Source organism: Oryctolagus cuniculus, chromosome 4 (genome assembly GCF_051225735.1).
Source record: "Oryctolagus cuniculus isolate XC-2025 breed Fujian yellow rabbit chromosome 4, ASM5122573v1, whole genome shotgun sequence".
NCBI classification, from domain to species: Eukaryota; Metazoa; Chordata; class Mammalia; order Lagomorpha; family Leporidae; genus Oryctolagus; species Oryctolagus cuniculus.
Window position 1 is genome coordinate 55,899,121 of NC_142870.1, and position 16,100 is coordinate 55,915,220.

A 16,100-nucleotide genomic window follows, 5' to 3' on the forward strand; every position below is an offset into this window, starting at 1 on the left:
AGACATTCCAGCAAAAATGTCCTACATAAAGGACCCCTGTGGCAGAGACCCCAGTGGGAAGAAGGAGCCACCAAAGAAGAATGTACTTTTCTCTGAAGGGAGAACTTCTACTCTGCTTATGGTCTTGTCAAGCTAGTGGATCCAAAAGTCTTCCATAGCTGAGGCAGATCATGTCAAGAGCCTTGGGTGATTATTGATGTCATACATAAGAGTGGTATTTGATAAATAAACAAGAGCCACTGTGCACTAACTTCCCATGCAGGAAATCTGTCCCCAAAGAGTTGTGCCATGAAACTTAATAGTAAAACTTGTTATCAAGAATCACTCCCTTTTAATATATTAAAAGGAGGATATTAATATGTCTCATAAGTAATAGTTATGCCTAGAGCTCATGAAAGATGTATTATCCTTGTATTCTTCTTCAAAGACAAGTAAGTTGCTAAGCAATAACATGGATCAGCCCTTGTATAGACTGTTGAGGAACACTTCTCTTAGTTTTCCTTATTCCATACATTCATTTTTTTTCTTTCTTCTTACGTTTCTTTCTCAGACAAAACAGGAGAAGAAGGGAGCAGGAAGATGGGGGAGAATGGGTGGGAGAGCAGATATGCTGGAAAGAATTACTGTGTACACAATGATGTATCTATGAGATATACACAAATTAAAAATAAATTAATTTAAAAATAGATAAATAAAACAGTGGTAGGTATCACAGTACATGATGACAAAACATGCTACAAAGCTATAGTAACCAAAATTGTTTGACACTGGCATGGAAACTAAAACATGTACAAATAGAACACAATAGACTACATAGAAATTAATTCACATACACATACCCAACTTATTTTTGACAAAAGTGTCAAAAACATATGTTGGAGAAAGCATAGTCTCTTTGTAAGTGGTGCTGGAAACTGTATATTCATACACAGAAGAATGAAAGTAGACCTCTACCCTCTCAACACATATAAAAATCAACTGTTAATGGGTCAAAGACCTAAATGTATGACCTGAAACTAATAGAAGAAAACATAAGGGGAATACTTCAAGACATGGGTGGAGGCAAAGATTTTTTTTGGAAAAGACCCCAAAAGCACAGGCAACAAATGCAGAAAAAAAATAGACAAATGGGATTATATCAAACCAGAAGTCTTCTGCCAAGCAAAGGAAACAAGAAAGACTGTGAAGAAACAATGTACAAAATGAAAGAAAATTTTTGTGAATTATCCAACAGAGATTAACATCCATGTATATATGTATATATAATTTCTTGGGTATTTTGTTTTTTCAATTTTTATAAGGTAAACAAATTCCATGTATTTCACATATACAGATTTAGGAGCACAGTGATACCTCCCACCGTATCTTCCCTCCCAATCAGATTCCCACATTCCTTCCTCCTTTCTCTCTTTTTCTTTCCAAATATATAAGGAATTCAAATAACTCAATAGCAAAATACTAAATAATTCAAATAAAAATGGACCAATTTCTCAGAAGAAATACAAGTGACCAATAAGTATATGGAAAATGTTCAACATCAATCAAAACCAGAATGTGATATGATCTCACTTCAGGTAGAATATCTATTATCAAAAAAGTAAAATTAGGGGCCAGCACTGTGGCGTAGTACATAAAGCCACTGCCTGCAGTGCCAGAATCCCATATGGGCACTAGTTTGAGTTCTGGCTGCTCCACTTCCTATCCAACTCCCCGCTATGGCCTGGGAAAGCAGTGGAAGATGACCCAAGTCCTTGGACCCTTGCACCCACATGGGAGACCCAGAATATCCTGGCTGTTGGCTTTGGATCAGCACAGCTCTGGCCATTGTGACCATCTTGGGGAGTGAACCAGCAGATGGAAGACCTCTGTGTTTCTCTCTTTGCCTCTGCCTCTCTGTAACTCTGCCTTTCAAATAAAATAAATAAATCTTAAAAAAAGTAAAGTTAACAAATGCTGGTAAAGATTCAGAAAAAGGACAATTCTTACACACAGTTGGTGGTGGGAATGTAAATTAGGACAGCCATTTCACAAAACAGTATGGAGGTTCCTCAAAGTAACCTCTGCAAAAAAGTATACTAAATTACACTACTGGAGATAGACAGATAGATAGATAGATATGAAAATAATAAATAAATAAATGAAATCAAGATATCAATGAGATACCAGTATGCCCATGTTTATTATACCACTATTCAAGATATATAATAAACCATGGTGTCCATCGATAGATGAAGAATTTTTCTTAAAATGTGGTATACATACAATGGAATATTATTCAGTCATTAAAAGAAAGAAATCCTGTCTTCAGTGGCAATATGATCAGGACTAGAATATATTATATTAAGTGAAATAAGCCAGGCACAGATAAAACAGAAACATTGTGCTCTCATTCATTTGTGAAATCTAAAAAAGCTTATCTTATAAAGTATAGAATAGTGAGCTCTAGAGGAAGAGTAAGGAGAACTGTGGATAGCAAGAGGATAGATAACAGGTAGCAAAATACAGTTAGAGAGAAAAATTAGTTCTATTCTGTAGCAAGCAAACTATAGTCTATTTATTTCTATTTCAAAACAAATAGAGGATTTAAGTTTCCCAACACAGAGAAATGAAAAATATTTCAAAAAACAGAAATGCTAATTACCTTGGTTTGACCTTCCTATTGTATATATGTGTTAGAATATAATACTGTACCCCATAAATAAGTACAAATATTATGTTATTAAAATTTTAAAAAAGTAAAAGAGTATGGTAAAACCTAGTGATATAGACTAAGCTACAGAAAGTTATCCAGAAGATCTAGCTATAACTGATGAAAATAACTACACCAACCAACGAAATTGCAGTGGAAATGAAGTTGTCTTAATTTGGAAGTTGCTATCTAGTTCTCCAGAGCTGAAAAAGTCAAGTCAATGCCTGGCTACAAAGCTTTTAATGACGGGCTCTCTCTCTTGCTAGGGGCTAAGGCAGCTGATGACTTTATGCTGAAGCCAATTCCAAAAATCACAGTCTAGAACTAAATATGCTCCACCTGTGCCCCATAAATGAACCTGGATGACCAACACATCTGTTTACAACATGGTTTACAGAATACTGAAGCCTAATGTTGCAAACTAATGCTCAATAAAAAGATTCCTTTCAAAATATTACTGACCATGGACAGTGCACCTGGTCACCCAAGATGTATTGTGAAATGTTGCTTGCATGCCTGGTAACACAAGATACGTTTAATCAAGAAGTAATTTTGACTTTCAAGTCCTTTTATTCAAGAAACATGTTTTCAAGGCAGCAGCTAATACAAATAGTGATTCCTCTGATGGAGCTGGGCAACTTTCTGTAAAAGAGTTAGAATTCTCTAGTTAGAATAGGGATGATTCAAATGAGGAGGTCAAAACACCAACATTAACAGGCATTTGGAAGAAGCTGATTGCAACCCTCATGAATGCCATTGAGGGGTTCAAGACTTCAGTCAAGGAAGTAACTGCAGATGGAAATAGCAGGAGAAGCTGTGACCGAATTGCTAAAAGCTCATGACCAAACTCTAGTGGATGAGGAAATGCTTCTTATAGATAAGCATAGAAAGTGGTTTGCTAAGATGTACCTACTCTGGTGAAAATATTTTGAATACTACTGAAATAAAAAACACTTTTAAAATAGTACATGACCTTAGTTGACAAAGCAGTGCAGGATTTGAGAGGAGTAACTCTAATTTGTAAAGTTCTATAGGTAAAATGCTATCAAACAGCATTGCATGGTATAGAGAAATTTTGTGAAAGGAAAGGTCAGTGGAAACAGCAAACTTCATTGTTGCCTTATTTTAAGAAATTGCCACAACCACCACGGTGTTTAGCAATCATCCCCCTGGTCAGTCAGCACCCATCAACACTGAAGCAAGACCACACACAAGTAAACAGATTACAACTCAAGGAGCAAACATTTCAGCCTTGCATTTATATATTGCACCCCACAATGGAACCCCTGAGTTCAATTCCCACATCCAGTTGCTAACTCCAGATTCCTGCAAATGCTGACCATGGGAAGCAGCAATGATAGCTCAAATAACTAGGTTCCTGACACCTATGTGGGAGACCTAAATTTAATTTACTTAAGGTGAACAGATTTCATGTATTTCATATATACTGATTTAAGAGCATAGTGATACTGCCCACCCTACCCTCCATCCCACTCATGCTCCCACCCTCCATCCTCCTTCCTTTCTTATTCTTTCTTTTGATTATTCTAAGATCTTCTTATTTACTTGAAAGGCAGAGTGACAGAGAGGCAGAGGAAGAGAGAGTCTTCCACCTGCTGGTTCACTCTCCAAATGGCCACAACAGCCAGAGCTTGGCCAATCCAAAGCTAGGAGCCAAGAGCTTCTTTCAGGCCTCCCACCAGGGTACAGGGGTCCAAGGACTTGGCCATCTTCTACTGCTTTTCCAGGCCATGGCAGAGAGCTGGATCAGAAGTGGAGCAGCCAGGTCTAGAACCGGCACCCATATGGGATGCCAGCACTGCAGGCAGCAGCTTTACCTGATATGCCACAGCACAGGCCCCTCTTTTAATTTTTACAGTGACATACTTACAGTTTATTTTATAATCTTAAGCTTAACCCTCCACTAAGTAAAGAGTTCAACAAATACTAAGAAGAACAAGTTCCTCAACTGTAGAAACAAGGGCTGTGAGACTTGGATTTCACTCCTGGCTCCCAGCTTCAGCCCTGGCACAACCTTGGCTGTTGCAGACATTTTAGGAGTGAACCAGTACATGGAATCTAACCTTTGCTTCTTTCTGCCTCAAAAATAAATAGGTAACATTTAAAAATATATCGCAATTCTCTGAAAGGCTCAAATAATCATTAATATTTTAACAAAATATTTTTAATTAGGCATGTGCATTTTTTAAAACATAATGTTATTTCACACTTAACAGACTACAGTATAAATACACTGGGATACAAAACCTTCATGTGACTCACTTGATGCAATATTTATTGCAGTGGTCTAGAAATGAACCCATAATATCTTAAGGTGTAATTGTGCACATCTATACTCACTTTTGTGAAACTGTAGAATATGTTACTTGTATATGTACATAATATACATTATATATAAAATGTGTATATGTGATACATTCTTTTACTTTTATTTAATAAATATAAATTTCCAAAGTACAACTTTTGGATTATAGTGGCTTTTCCCCCCCATAACCTTCCTCCCACCCGCAACCATCCCATCTCCTACTCCATCTCCCATCCCATTCTTCATCAAGATTCATTTTCAATTATCTTTATATACAGAAGATCAATTTAGTATATACTAAATACCACCACAAGGCCGGCGCCACAGCTCAATAGGCTAATCCTCCGCCTGCGGTGCCGGCACACCAGGTTCTAGTCCTGGTCAGGGCGCCGGATTCTGTCCTGGTTGCCCTTCTTCCAGGCCAGCTCTCTGCTGTGGCCCGGGAGGGCAGTGGAGGATGGCCCAAGGGCTTGGGCCCTGCACTCGCATGGGAGAGCAGGAGAAGCACCTGGCTTCGGATCAGTGCGGTGCACCAGCCGCAGCAGCCGTTGGAGAGTGAACCAATGGTAAAAGGAAGACCTTTCTTTCTGTCTCTCTCTCTCACTATCCACTCTGCCTGTCACAAAAATAAATAAATAAATAAATAAATACCACCACAAGTGTTTAGTGACAGCTAGGAGGAAAGACAAAGTGGGGTAACATAATCTAATTTTGTATAAATTAAAATGTCCAAGTTGGGAAGTTGGGAAGGGAAAGTGCAAAGTAAGTAAATTGCTTCTTTTCTGGGAATTTTTCTACCAGAATTGGCTTTATATTAAATAATCTGACCTTATTTAGACAAGGCCATAATCAAAGTGGAAGTTCTCTCCTCCCTTCAGAGAAAGTTACCTAATAGTGGTGCATCTAAAAAATAATATCTGGGTGGGTATTTGGCCAAGCAGTTAAGATGTGAATTGGTAAGCCTGCATTCCACATTGGAGTGCTTAGTTTCAGTGGCTCCACTCCTGATTCCAGTTTCCTGATAACATACATCCTGGAAGGTAGCAGGTGATGGCTCCACTATTTGGGTCCTAACACCCACATGGGATACCTGCAGTGAGTTTCCATTTCCTGGCTTTGTCATGGCCCACCCCAGCTGTTGCAGGCAGCTGAGGAATGAACCAGTAGATGGGAGATCTCTCCCTATTTCAGTCCGTCTGTCTTGGCCTCTCTGCCTCTCAACAAATAAAATGGACCAAATTTTTTAAAAGCAATTTTTAAAGATAGTTTTTGGTTTTTCAAATTGCATAAAGTGTGTACCATTCTCCTTCAGAGAAGGCTAATGTCTGATCTATCAAGGAACAGAAGAAAAGCAAATATCCCAAAGTAAATGACGTCGCAGGACACACAAGAGGCAGTGGGCTGACCACAATGACGGCTCCTTTGACTCCAGGAAATTTCACTTATTTTGAAGCCCTCTCTCACACCAACTCACAGTAAGAACAGATTTACTCAGCCATCTAAGGAATCTTACATTCTTTTTAAAGTTCCAGTTTCAGAATCCATGACATTTCCATAGCAGGGCACCAGAGGAAGACCTATGTAGTCCGCAATGGAAAATAAACTCTTTCTCCATCTCTGTTTTCCATGCTAGAAACTAAGTAACAAAACAGCATCACTCACACTCCCCTCTTTGCTCTCCAAACTGCTCTCTGAGGCACCTTCAGAGGAGGCCACTCCTGGATATGGAATACCTAGAGCAGCACCTAAATAGAAAAACAAAAACACACGTCTCAGATCAAGTCAGATTTCAAAACCCAAGAGGGAGGGAAGGAAGTATGATTACCTTTTTAGAACTGTATCTATGAAATCTGTTCCCTTAATGTTAATTAAAAAAAATGGGGGGCTAGCGCTGTGGCACAGTAGGTAAGGCCGCCTCATGCAGTGCAAGCATCCTATATAGGCGCTGGTTCGAGTCCCAACTGCTCCATTTCCAATCCAGCTCTGCTATGGCCTGGAAAAGCAGCAGAAGATGGCCCAAGTCCTTGGGCCCCTGCACTCACATGGGAGACCTGGAAGAAGCTCTTGACTTCGGATCAATGCAGCTTCAGCAGTTGCGGCCAATTGGGGAGTGAACCAGCGGATGGAAGACCTCTCTCTCTCTCGCTCTCTCTCTCTCTCTCTCCCTGCCTCTCCTCTCTCTGGGTAACTCTGACTTTCAAATAAATAAATAAATCTTTTAAAAAAATTTTTAAACCCATTCATATAAGTCAGCTACTCTTTCATCCTGAAAATACAGTGCATTCTAACCTCAGGTCACATTTGCATAGAGTCTTCCAGAATAAAAATTATTGATTAATTCCACAAGCATTTACTGAACATTTACTATGTGCCAGAATCTGTGCAAGATACTAGGGAAACAAAGACAAAGTTCCTATTCTTAAGGACCTACCTAACAAAGGGTACAGAATTGGCTCTACCAGAAAAGAGAAATAGGGAAAGATTAGAGATGGCCTATGAATTGACATCTGTGGAAAGTGGACCTCATCATGTTCTTCTAATTGTTTTTGTATATATTTGAAGTTTCTTATAAAGAGGGCTTCTGTCTTGTTAACTGAAAATTTAAAAAGCAACTATCAATTTATAAGAAATAGAGGAAAGGAATGTGTGAAACTATGCAACCAGAAACACCTTGGTGCCGGAGCTGTGCCGTAGCAGGTAAGTCCAGCATCCCATATGGGCACTGGTTCACCTCCCGGATACCCCACTTCCAATCCTGCTCTCTGCTATGGCCAGGGAAAGCAGTAGAAGATGTCCCAAGTCCTTGGACCCCTGCACTCATGTGGGAGACCCAGAGGAAGCTCCACGCTCCTGACTTTGGATTGGCGCAGCTCTGACCAGTGTGGCCAATTAGGGAGTGAACCAGTGGATGGAAGACCTCTCTCTCTATCTGCCTTTCCTTCTCTCTCTGTGTAATTCTTTCAAATAAATAAATAAATCTTAAAAAAAAAAAAAGAAAATATTTACTCTGGAAACTACAGGACAAAGAACAAATTGTAGACCTGGAAAGGTTCTACCTTTATAACATAAATAGTGGTCACAGCATATTGGCCTTGAAACCATTTATTAGATCATATAGTTTTTAAAAATAGTGTCCTAATTGATATTATACTTAACAATTAAGGGTTTTTAAGTACCCACAATAGAAAATAAATGAAAAATTATTTTTCCTGAGGTTTTGAGCAACATATAGAAACAGACAAATCTAATGTTTTTTAAATGTGAGTTGGAAAAAATGTACTTACTTAGAAGATCACCTTAAACTGTAATTTAAAAGAAAAGCAAATAAAGGTACAAAACATACCTCCTAATGTTGAAGTGTGGTCAAAAGGAACTGGAGATGACAATTCAGGCCTAGAAAAAAAAATTGGGATTAATAAAATAATAACATGAGGGTTTATTTGAAATTTGAGGGTTGTTTCCCAAAAAGGAAAATAGTAGATCACTAAATAAGGGTTCCCAAACCAAAGAACTAAATAACAAAGTTAAAAGTTTATAACTTTGTAATTCATTAATTTTACACTTATTGTTGCCTACTCGACTAAAATCACCTCACTGAAATATATGAGAATACTTCAAAATGTCTGTGGAAAAATGGAAACTAAAATGAAGTTTATTTTGTTGCAAAAACAATTTGAAATCCATGCATACTTTTTCATTAAAAAATTAGTGGAGGAGCGGCAAGATGGCGGAATAGGAAGGGAGCACACTGATAGTCCGGGAAGAGACAGTTTAATAAAAGTGGAGATACTGCAGGTTCAAGGAAGAGTAGGGGAAGAAACAGCAGAAGAAACTCTTCCAGAACTAGTGATTCACAGTGGACCTGCGTGGAGAGCGTGGGAGCCCACAGTTCAGGACACCAGCAGCAGAATCAACACACCAGCGCTGGAACGTGAGGTGAGCCGAACCTCAATAGCCCGAGACACCGGCAGGCAAGTGGAAAGAGGAGACTAGAGGGAATGAGGCTTGAAACCCCGCGGGGAAAAGTTCAACAGGCTAACTAGAAGAGAGAGGAAAAAAAAAGTGACCGATTTGGACACAAGTTTCTCTCTCTCCGCTCATCTCTCAAAGGTGAGCAAGACAAAGAGCAGGCGCCATTCTGGACATACGTCATAAGCGGGGCAACATCAGGTCTGCACCCACTCTCAGCCAAGCAGAAAAACATGACTCTGGGGGGAGTGAAATAACCGGAGATTAGGACCTAGTGAATGTGTGGTACTAATGAACTGAGACTGTAAAAAAAGAGATGGTGGGGGAGAGAACTCACGGAATTCACGTGAGTATTCTCCAGAGACGGTACAATTCGGTAACCTTGGCAACCCAGTGGGCAACTGCAGAAGAATTTGAGCCAACACTGAGGGCAGCACAGATTCCCTGTGTGGTCCTTGGGAAAAAGCTTCCGATCTCTGGCTCCTGTGGGTATATCATTTGCCTGCTAACTACCTCCAATTCTGCTCAGCTGCGTGGAATTACTTCCCTTTTGAATCAAAAAAAGAAAGAAAGAGAGAGAGAGAGATTTACCACACCTAACCTGGGAGTGTCACCTTTGGCACAATCTTAACCCTGAGGAACCAAACAGAGCTATCAGGCCACACCCATCTCATGCCTCTAAGGCTCCATCAAAAGCAGGCAGTACACTTAATACAGTCAGAGTATAAAAAGAAAAAGCACCACAGAGAGGAGAGAAGAATCCAAAGAATATCTCCACAATGCCAAGCAAAAAAACGCAGAAACCAAGGAAACAAGAACAAGGAAGACATTATGACACGCCCAAATGAACAAGACACCCCAAGCCAAGATTATGAAGATGATGAGATGGAAGAAATGCAAGAAGCAGATCTCAAAAAATTGATAAGAACATTAAGAAGTTTTCAAAAACAAATGGTTGAGCTGTGGAAATCCTTACTGGACAGGATAGAAAATCTCTCTCGTGAAAATGAAATCTTAAGGAGCAATCAAAATGAAATGCAGAAACTAGTAGAACAGGAAAGTGTGATAGTGAAATCAAAATGAAATGAAGAACTCAATAGATCAAAAAACAAACACATTAGAGAGCCTTAAAAACAGAATCAGTGAAACAGAAGGGAGAATATTGGACTTAGAATACAGAGAACAGGAATGTTTACAGTCAAACCAAAGAAAAGAAGAGGAAATTAGAAATCTAAAAAATATTGTGGGTAATCTACAGGACACAATTAAAAAACCCAACATTCAGGTTCTAGGAGTTCCTGAAGACATGGAGAGGGAGAAAGAATTAGAAGGCCTTTTTAGTGAGATACTAGCAGAGAACTTCTCAGGTTTGGAGAAGGACAGAGACATCCTAGTACAGGAAGCTCATAGAACCCCTAGTAAACATGACCAAAATAGATCCTCACAATGACATGTTGTAATCAAACTCACCACAGTGAAACATACAGAAAAGATCCTAAAATGTGCAAGAGAGAAACATCAGATTAGTCTCAGAGGATCTCTAATTAGACTCACAGCAGACTTCTCATCAGAAACACTACAGGCTAGGAGGGAATGGCAAGACATAGCACAGGTACTAAGAGAGAAAAACTGCCAGCCCAGAATATTATATCCTGCAAAGCTCTCATTTGTGAATGAAGGTGAAATAAAGACCTTTCACAGCAAACAGAAATTGAAAGAATTTGTCGCCGCTCATCCAGCCCTGCAAAAGATGCTTAAAGATGTGTTACACACAGAAACACAGAAACATGGTCTTCAATATGAAAGAAGGTAAAGGAAGGAAACCTCACATGAAAAGATCACCGGAAGTTCAGAGCACAGATTAGAAAATATCTTTGGCAAATGGCAGGGCAAAGTTACTACTTATCAATAGTCACATTGAACGTTAATAGCCTGAACTGTCCAGTTAAAAGACACCGATTGGCTGATTGGCTTAAGGAACAAAACCCATCTATTTGCTACTTAAAAGAAACACATCTTTCCAACAAAGATCCATACAGACTGAAAGTGAAAGGCTGGAAAAAGATATACATGCCAACAGAAATGAAAAAAGAGCGGGCGTAGCCATCTTAATATTGGACAACATAAACTTTACCACAAAAACTGTTAGGAGAGACCAAGAGGGGTACTATATAATGATTAAGGGATCAATTCAACAGGAAGATATAATGATTATCAATGTATATGCACCTAACTACAGGGCACTGGTTTATTTAAAAGATTTGTTAAGGGACTTAAAGTGAGACTTAGACTCCAATACAATATTACTGGGGGACTTCAATACTCCACTCTCAGAAATGGATAGATCAACATGACAGAAGATCAACAAGGAGACAGTAGATTTAATCGACACTATAGCCCAAATGAATCTAACAGATATCTACAGAACTTTTCGTCCTACACAGAAAGAATTTACATTCTTCTCAGCAGCACATGGAACCTTCTCTAGGATTGACCACATACTAGGCCATAAAGCAAGTCTCAGCAAATTTGAAAGAATTAGAATCATACCATGCAGCTTCTCAGACCATAAAGGAATGAAGTGGGAAATCAGCAACTCAGGAATCCCTAGAACATATGCAAACACATGGAGACTGAACTACATGCTCCTGAATGAACAATGGGTCATAGAAGAAATCAAAAGAGAAATCAAAAACTTTCTGGAAGTAAATGAGGATAACAGCACAACATACCAAAACTTATGGGACGCAGCAAAAGCAGTGTTAAGAGGAAAGATTATTGCAATAGGTGCCTACATCAAGAAATTGGAAAGGGATGGCAGAATAGTGAGGGCGCGCACCGATAATCTGGGAAAATTTAGTTTAATAAAAGTGCAGTTACGGTAGCCTCAGAAAAAGGATCAGGAAAAAATTGCAGAGGAAATACTTCCGGATCTAGTGGCTGTGACTCAGAGGACCAACTGGCAGAGCAAGGTCACCCAGTGTGAGGAAGCCAAGCCGCGGGAGCCGAAGGGTCTGCGCACCAGTGCGGCAAGGGAAGTGGATGTCACACAGACACCAGTGGGGAGAGCAGGGATGCCCAGGGCTCCGAGTCCACACATCGGCGCTGGAAGGGGAGGTGAGCTCAGCAACCGGAGACATTGGTGGGGAAACGGCAGACAGAATTTAGAGGGAAGTGGGCATTGAGGCAGGAAAGTTCACCAGACTGACTACAGGAGAGAAGGAAAAAAAAAAAAGAAAAAAAAAAGGAGGGGGGGTACTGGTACAAACAAGTTTCTCTCTCTCTGCCAACCTTGCAAAGGCAAGCAAGAGACAAAGAGCAGGCCCCACTAGGGATATACATAACAAAAGGGGAGAGCTAAGGCTACAATTCAGTAGCCTAGGCAATCCAGTGGGAGTCCACAGCAGAAACTGAACAGGCACAGACTCTTTTAGTAGATACAAATTGGAAGGAAGAAGTCAAACAATCTTTTTCTGCAGATGATATGATTCTTTACTTAGAGGATCCAAAGAACTCTACTAAGAGAATACTGGAACTCATAGAGGAGTTTGGCAAAGTGGCAGGATATAAAATCAATGCACAAATATCAACAGCCTTTGTATACACAAGCAATCCCATGGCTGAGAAAGAACTGCTAAGATCAATCCCATTCACAATAGCTACAAAAACAATCAAATACCTTGGAATAAACTTAAACAAGGGCGTTAAAGATCTCTACGATGAGAATTACAAAATCTTAAAGAAAGAAATAGAAGAGGATACCAAAAAATGGAAAAATCTTCCATGCTCATGGATTGGAAGAATCAATATCATCAAAATGTCCATTCTCCCAAAAGCAATTTATAAATTCAATGCAATCCCAATCAAGATACCAAAGACATTCTTCTCTGATCTAGAAAATATGATGCTGAAATTCATATGGAGGCACAAGAGACCTCAAATAGCTAAAGCAACCTTGTACAACAAAAACAAAGCCGGAGGCATCACAATACCAGATTTCAGGACATACTACAGGGCAGCTGTAATCAAAACAGCATGGTACTGGTACAGAAACAGATGGATAGACCAATGGAACAGAACTGAAACACCAGAAATCAACCAAAACATCTACAGCCAACTCATATTTGATCAAGGATCTAAAAACAATTCCTGTAGCAAGGACAGTCTATTCAATAAATGGTGCTGAGAAAACTGGATTTCCACGTGCAGAAGCATGAAGCAAGACCCCTACCTTACACCTTACACAAAAATCCACTCAACATGGATTAAAGACCTAAATCTACGACCTGACACCATCAAGTTATTAGAGAACATTGGAGAAACCCTGCAAGATATAGGCACTGGCAAAGAGTTTCTGGAAAAGACCCAGGAGGCACAGGCAGTCAAAGCCAAAATTAATATTTGGGATTGCATCAAATTGAGAAGTTTCTGTACTGCAAAAGAAACAGTCAGGAGAGTGAAGAGACAACCGACAGAATGGGAAAAAATATTTGCAAACTATGCAACAGATAAAGGGTTAATAACCAGAATCTACAAAGAAATCAAGAAACTCCACAAAAACAAAACAAACAACCCACTTAAGAGATGGGCCAAGGACCTCAATAGACATTTATCAAAAGAGGAAATCCAAAGGGCCAACAGACACTTGAAAACATGTTCAAGATCACTAGCAATCAGGGAAATGCAAATCAAAACCACAATGAGGTTTCACCTCACCCGGGTTAGAATGGCTCACATTCAGAAATCTACCAACAACAGATGCTGGCGAGGATGTGGGGAAAAAGGGACACTAACCCACTGTTGGTGGGAATGCAAACTGGTTAAGCCACTATGGAAGTCAGTCTGGAGTTTCCTCAGAAACCTGAATTTTTTTTTAACTTTTATTTAATGACTATAAATTTCCAAAGTACGGCTTATGGATTACAATGGCTTCACCCCCCCCCCCCAGAAACCTGAATATAACCCTACCGTTCAACCCAGCCATCCCACTCCTTGAAATTTACCCAAAGGAATTTAAATTGGCAAACAAAAAAGCTGTCTGCACCCTAATGTTTATTGCACCTCAATTCACAATAGCTAAGACCTGGAACCAACCCAAATGCCCATCAACAGTAGACTGGATAAGTAAATTATGGGATGTGTACTCTATAGAATACTATACAGCAGTCAAAAACAATGAAATCCAGTCATTTGCAACAAAATGGGGGAATCTGGAAAACATTATGCTGAGTGAATTAAGCCAGTCCCAAAGGGACAAATATCATATGTTCTCCCTGATCGGCGATAACTGAGCACCAAAGGGGAAGCCTGTTGAATTGAAATGGACACTATGAAAAACAGTGATTTGATCAGCTCTTGCCCTGACTGTTGAGGTACAATGTAATACTCTATCCATTTTAGTATTTTTTTTTTTGTTCTAGTACTATTGGTTGAACTCTGTAATTAACACACAATTATTCTTAGGTGTTTAAATTTTAATTGAAAAGTGATCCCTGTTAAATAAAAGTGTGGGAATAAGAGAGGGAGGAGATGTACAATTTGGGACATGCTGAATCGGACTTGCCCCAAATGGTGGAGTTAGAAACGTGCCAGGGGTTCCAATTCAATCCCATCAAGGTGGCATGTACCAATGTCCTCTCACTAGTCAAGTGATCAATTTCAGTTCACAATTGATCACACTGATAGGTCTAAGAGTCAAAGGGATCACACAAACAAGACTAGTGTCTACTAATACTAACTGATAGAATAAAAAAGGGAGAGAACAATCCAACATGGGAAGCAGGATACACAGCAGACTCCCAGAATGGCAGATGTCCTAAACAGCACTCTGGCCTCAGAATCAGCCCTTAAGGCATTCGGATCCAGCTAAAAAGCCCATGAGAGTATTTTAGGCATGGAAAGCCAAGACACTCTGGAAAAAAAAAAAAAATAAGACCTGAATGAAAGATCTCTGCGAGTGAGATCCCAGTGGAAAGAATGGACCATCAAAGAAGGAGGTACCTTTCTCTTAAGGGAGGAGAGAACTTCCACTTTGACTATGACCCTGTCGGAATAAGATCGCTGTTGGCCAACTCAAAAAGCTTCCATAGCCTTGGCAACTCATGACTAGAGCCTAGGGAGATTACTGATGCCATAAACAAGAGTGTCGAATTGTTAACTCAACAACAGGAGTCACTGTGTACTTACTTCTCATGTGGGATCTGTCCTTAATGTGTTGTTATAACTAGTACTGAAACAGTATTTTACACTTTGTGTTTCTGTGTGGGTGCAAACTGATAAAATCTTTACTTAATATATACTAAATTGATCTGTATTTAAAGAGAATTGAAAATGAATCTTGACGTGAATGGAATGGGAGAAGGAGCGGGAGATGGGAGGGGTGTGAGTGGGAGGGAAGTTATGGGGGGGAAGCCATTGTAATCCATAAACTGTACTTTGGAAATTTATATTTACGAAATAAAAAATAATTCAAAAAAATTAGTGAAAATATAAGTTATAAAAAATTACTCATGAATTTCAAGTTCTTTTTGCACCTAAACAAACATTTTAATTCCATTTTCCACAAACTTTTTGAAGTGCCCTTGTATCTCACTAATTCCTGTTTCATAATCTTGTTTTCTTTCTTCTCAGTTTTTATCACTCAGTGAAATTATGTTGCTTATTTTCCTGCTTCTTTATCTCTGTCTCCAACCCCTTGATCCTCTAGAACAATTTGGCTCATTATGGTAGTAACTAGATACACATAGTAATTTCAATCCATTAGAAAATTTTTAAGTTAGAAACTCAGTTTCTCATTCACACCAGCCATTCTTCAGGTGCTCAGTAGTCACATATGGCTAATGGTTATCCATTGGACAAGACAGTAATTACATTTCCATCATCATAGAATCACAGAAAGTTCTGATGAACAGAACTGCATGAAGCAGCTAAACTCCTTGAGATCAGGAACCTTGACTGTCTTTATTTCTGCTATAGCTTTAGTGCATAACAAATACTATCCTCAGCAGGCATCAAAAGATATTTCTGTAACAAATGAATTATGCTCTGTGACAGGTAGTGAAAAAGGTACTTGGTACACAGTCACTAGTAAAATATTCACAACCTGTGAAGGCTATA

At 39.3% G+C, this 16,100-nt stretch overlaps 1 protein-coding gene across 1 annotated transcript in view; it reads right to left on the reverse strand.

Annotated features, from left to right (window-relative positions):
- The window catches only part of IMPG2 (interphotoreceptor matrix proteoglycan 2), an 87,945-nt gene that overhangs the window by 53,657 nt on the left and 18,188 nt on the right, over window positions 1–16,100 (reverse strand). Inside the window, exons 5-6 of the mRNA XM_089331633.1 lie at window positions 8,359–8,408; window positions 6,678–6,760 (exon numbers count right to left, since the gene is read on the reverse strand). Of these exons, the coding sequence (XP_089187759.1) occupies window positions 6,678–6,760; window positions 8,359–8,408 (133 nt within the window). The remainder of the gene's footprint in view (window positions 1–6,677; window positions 6,761–8,358; window positions 8,409–16,100) is intronic.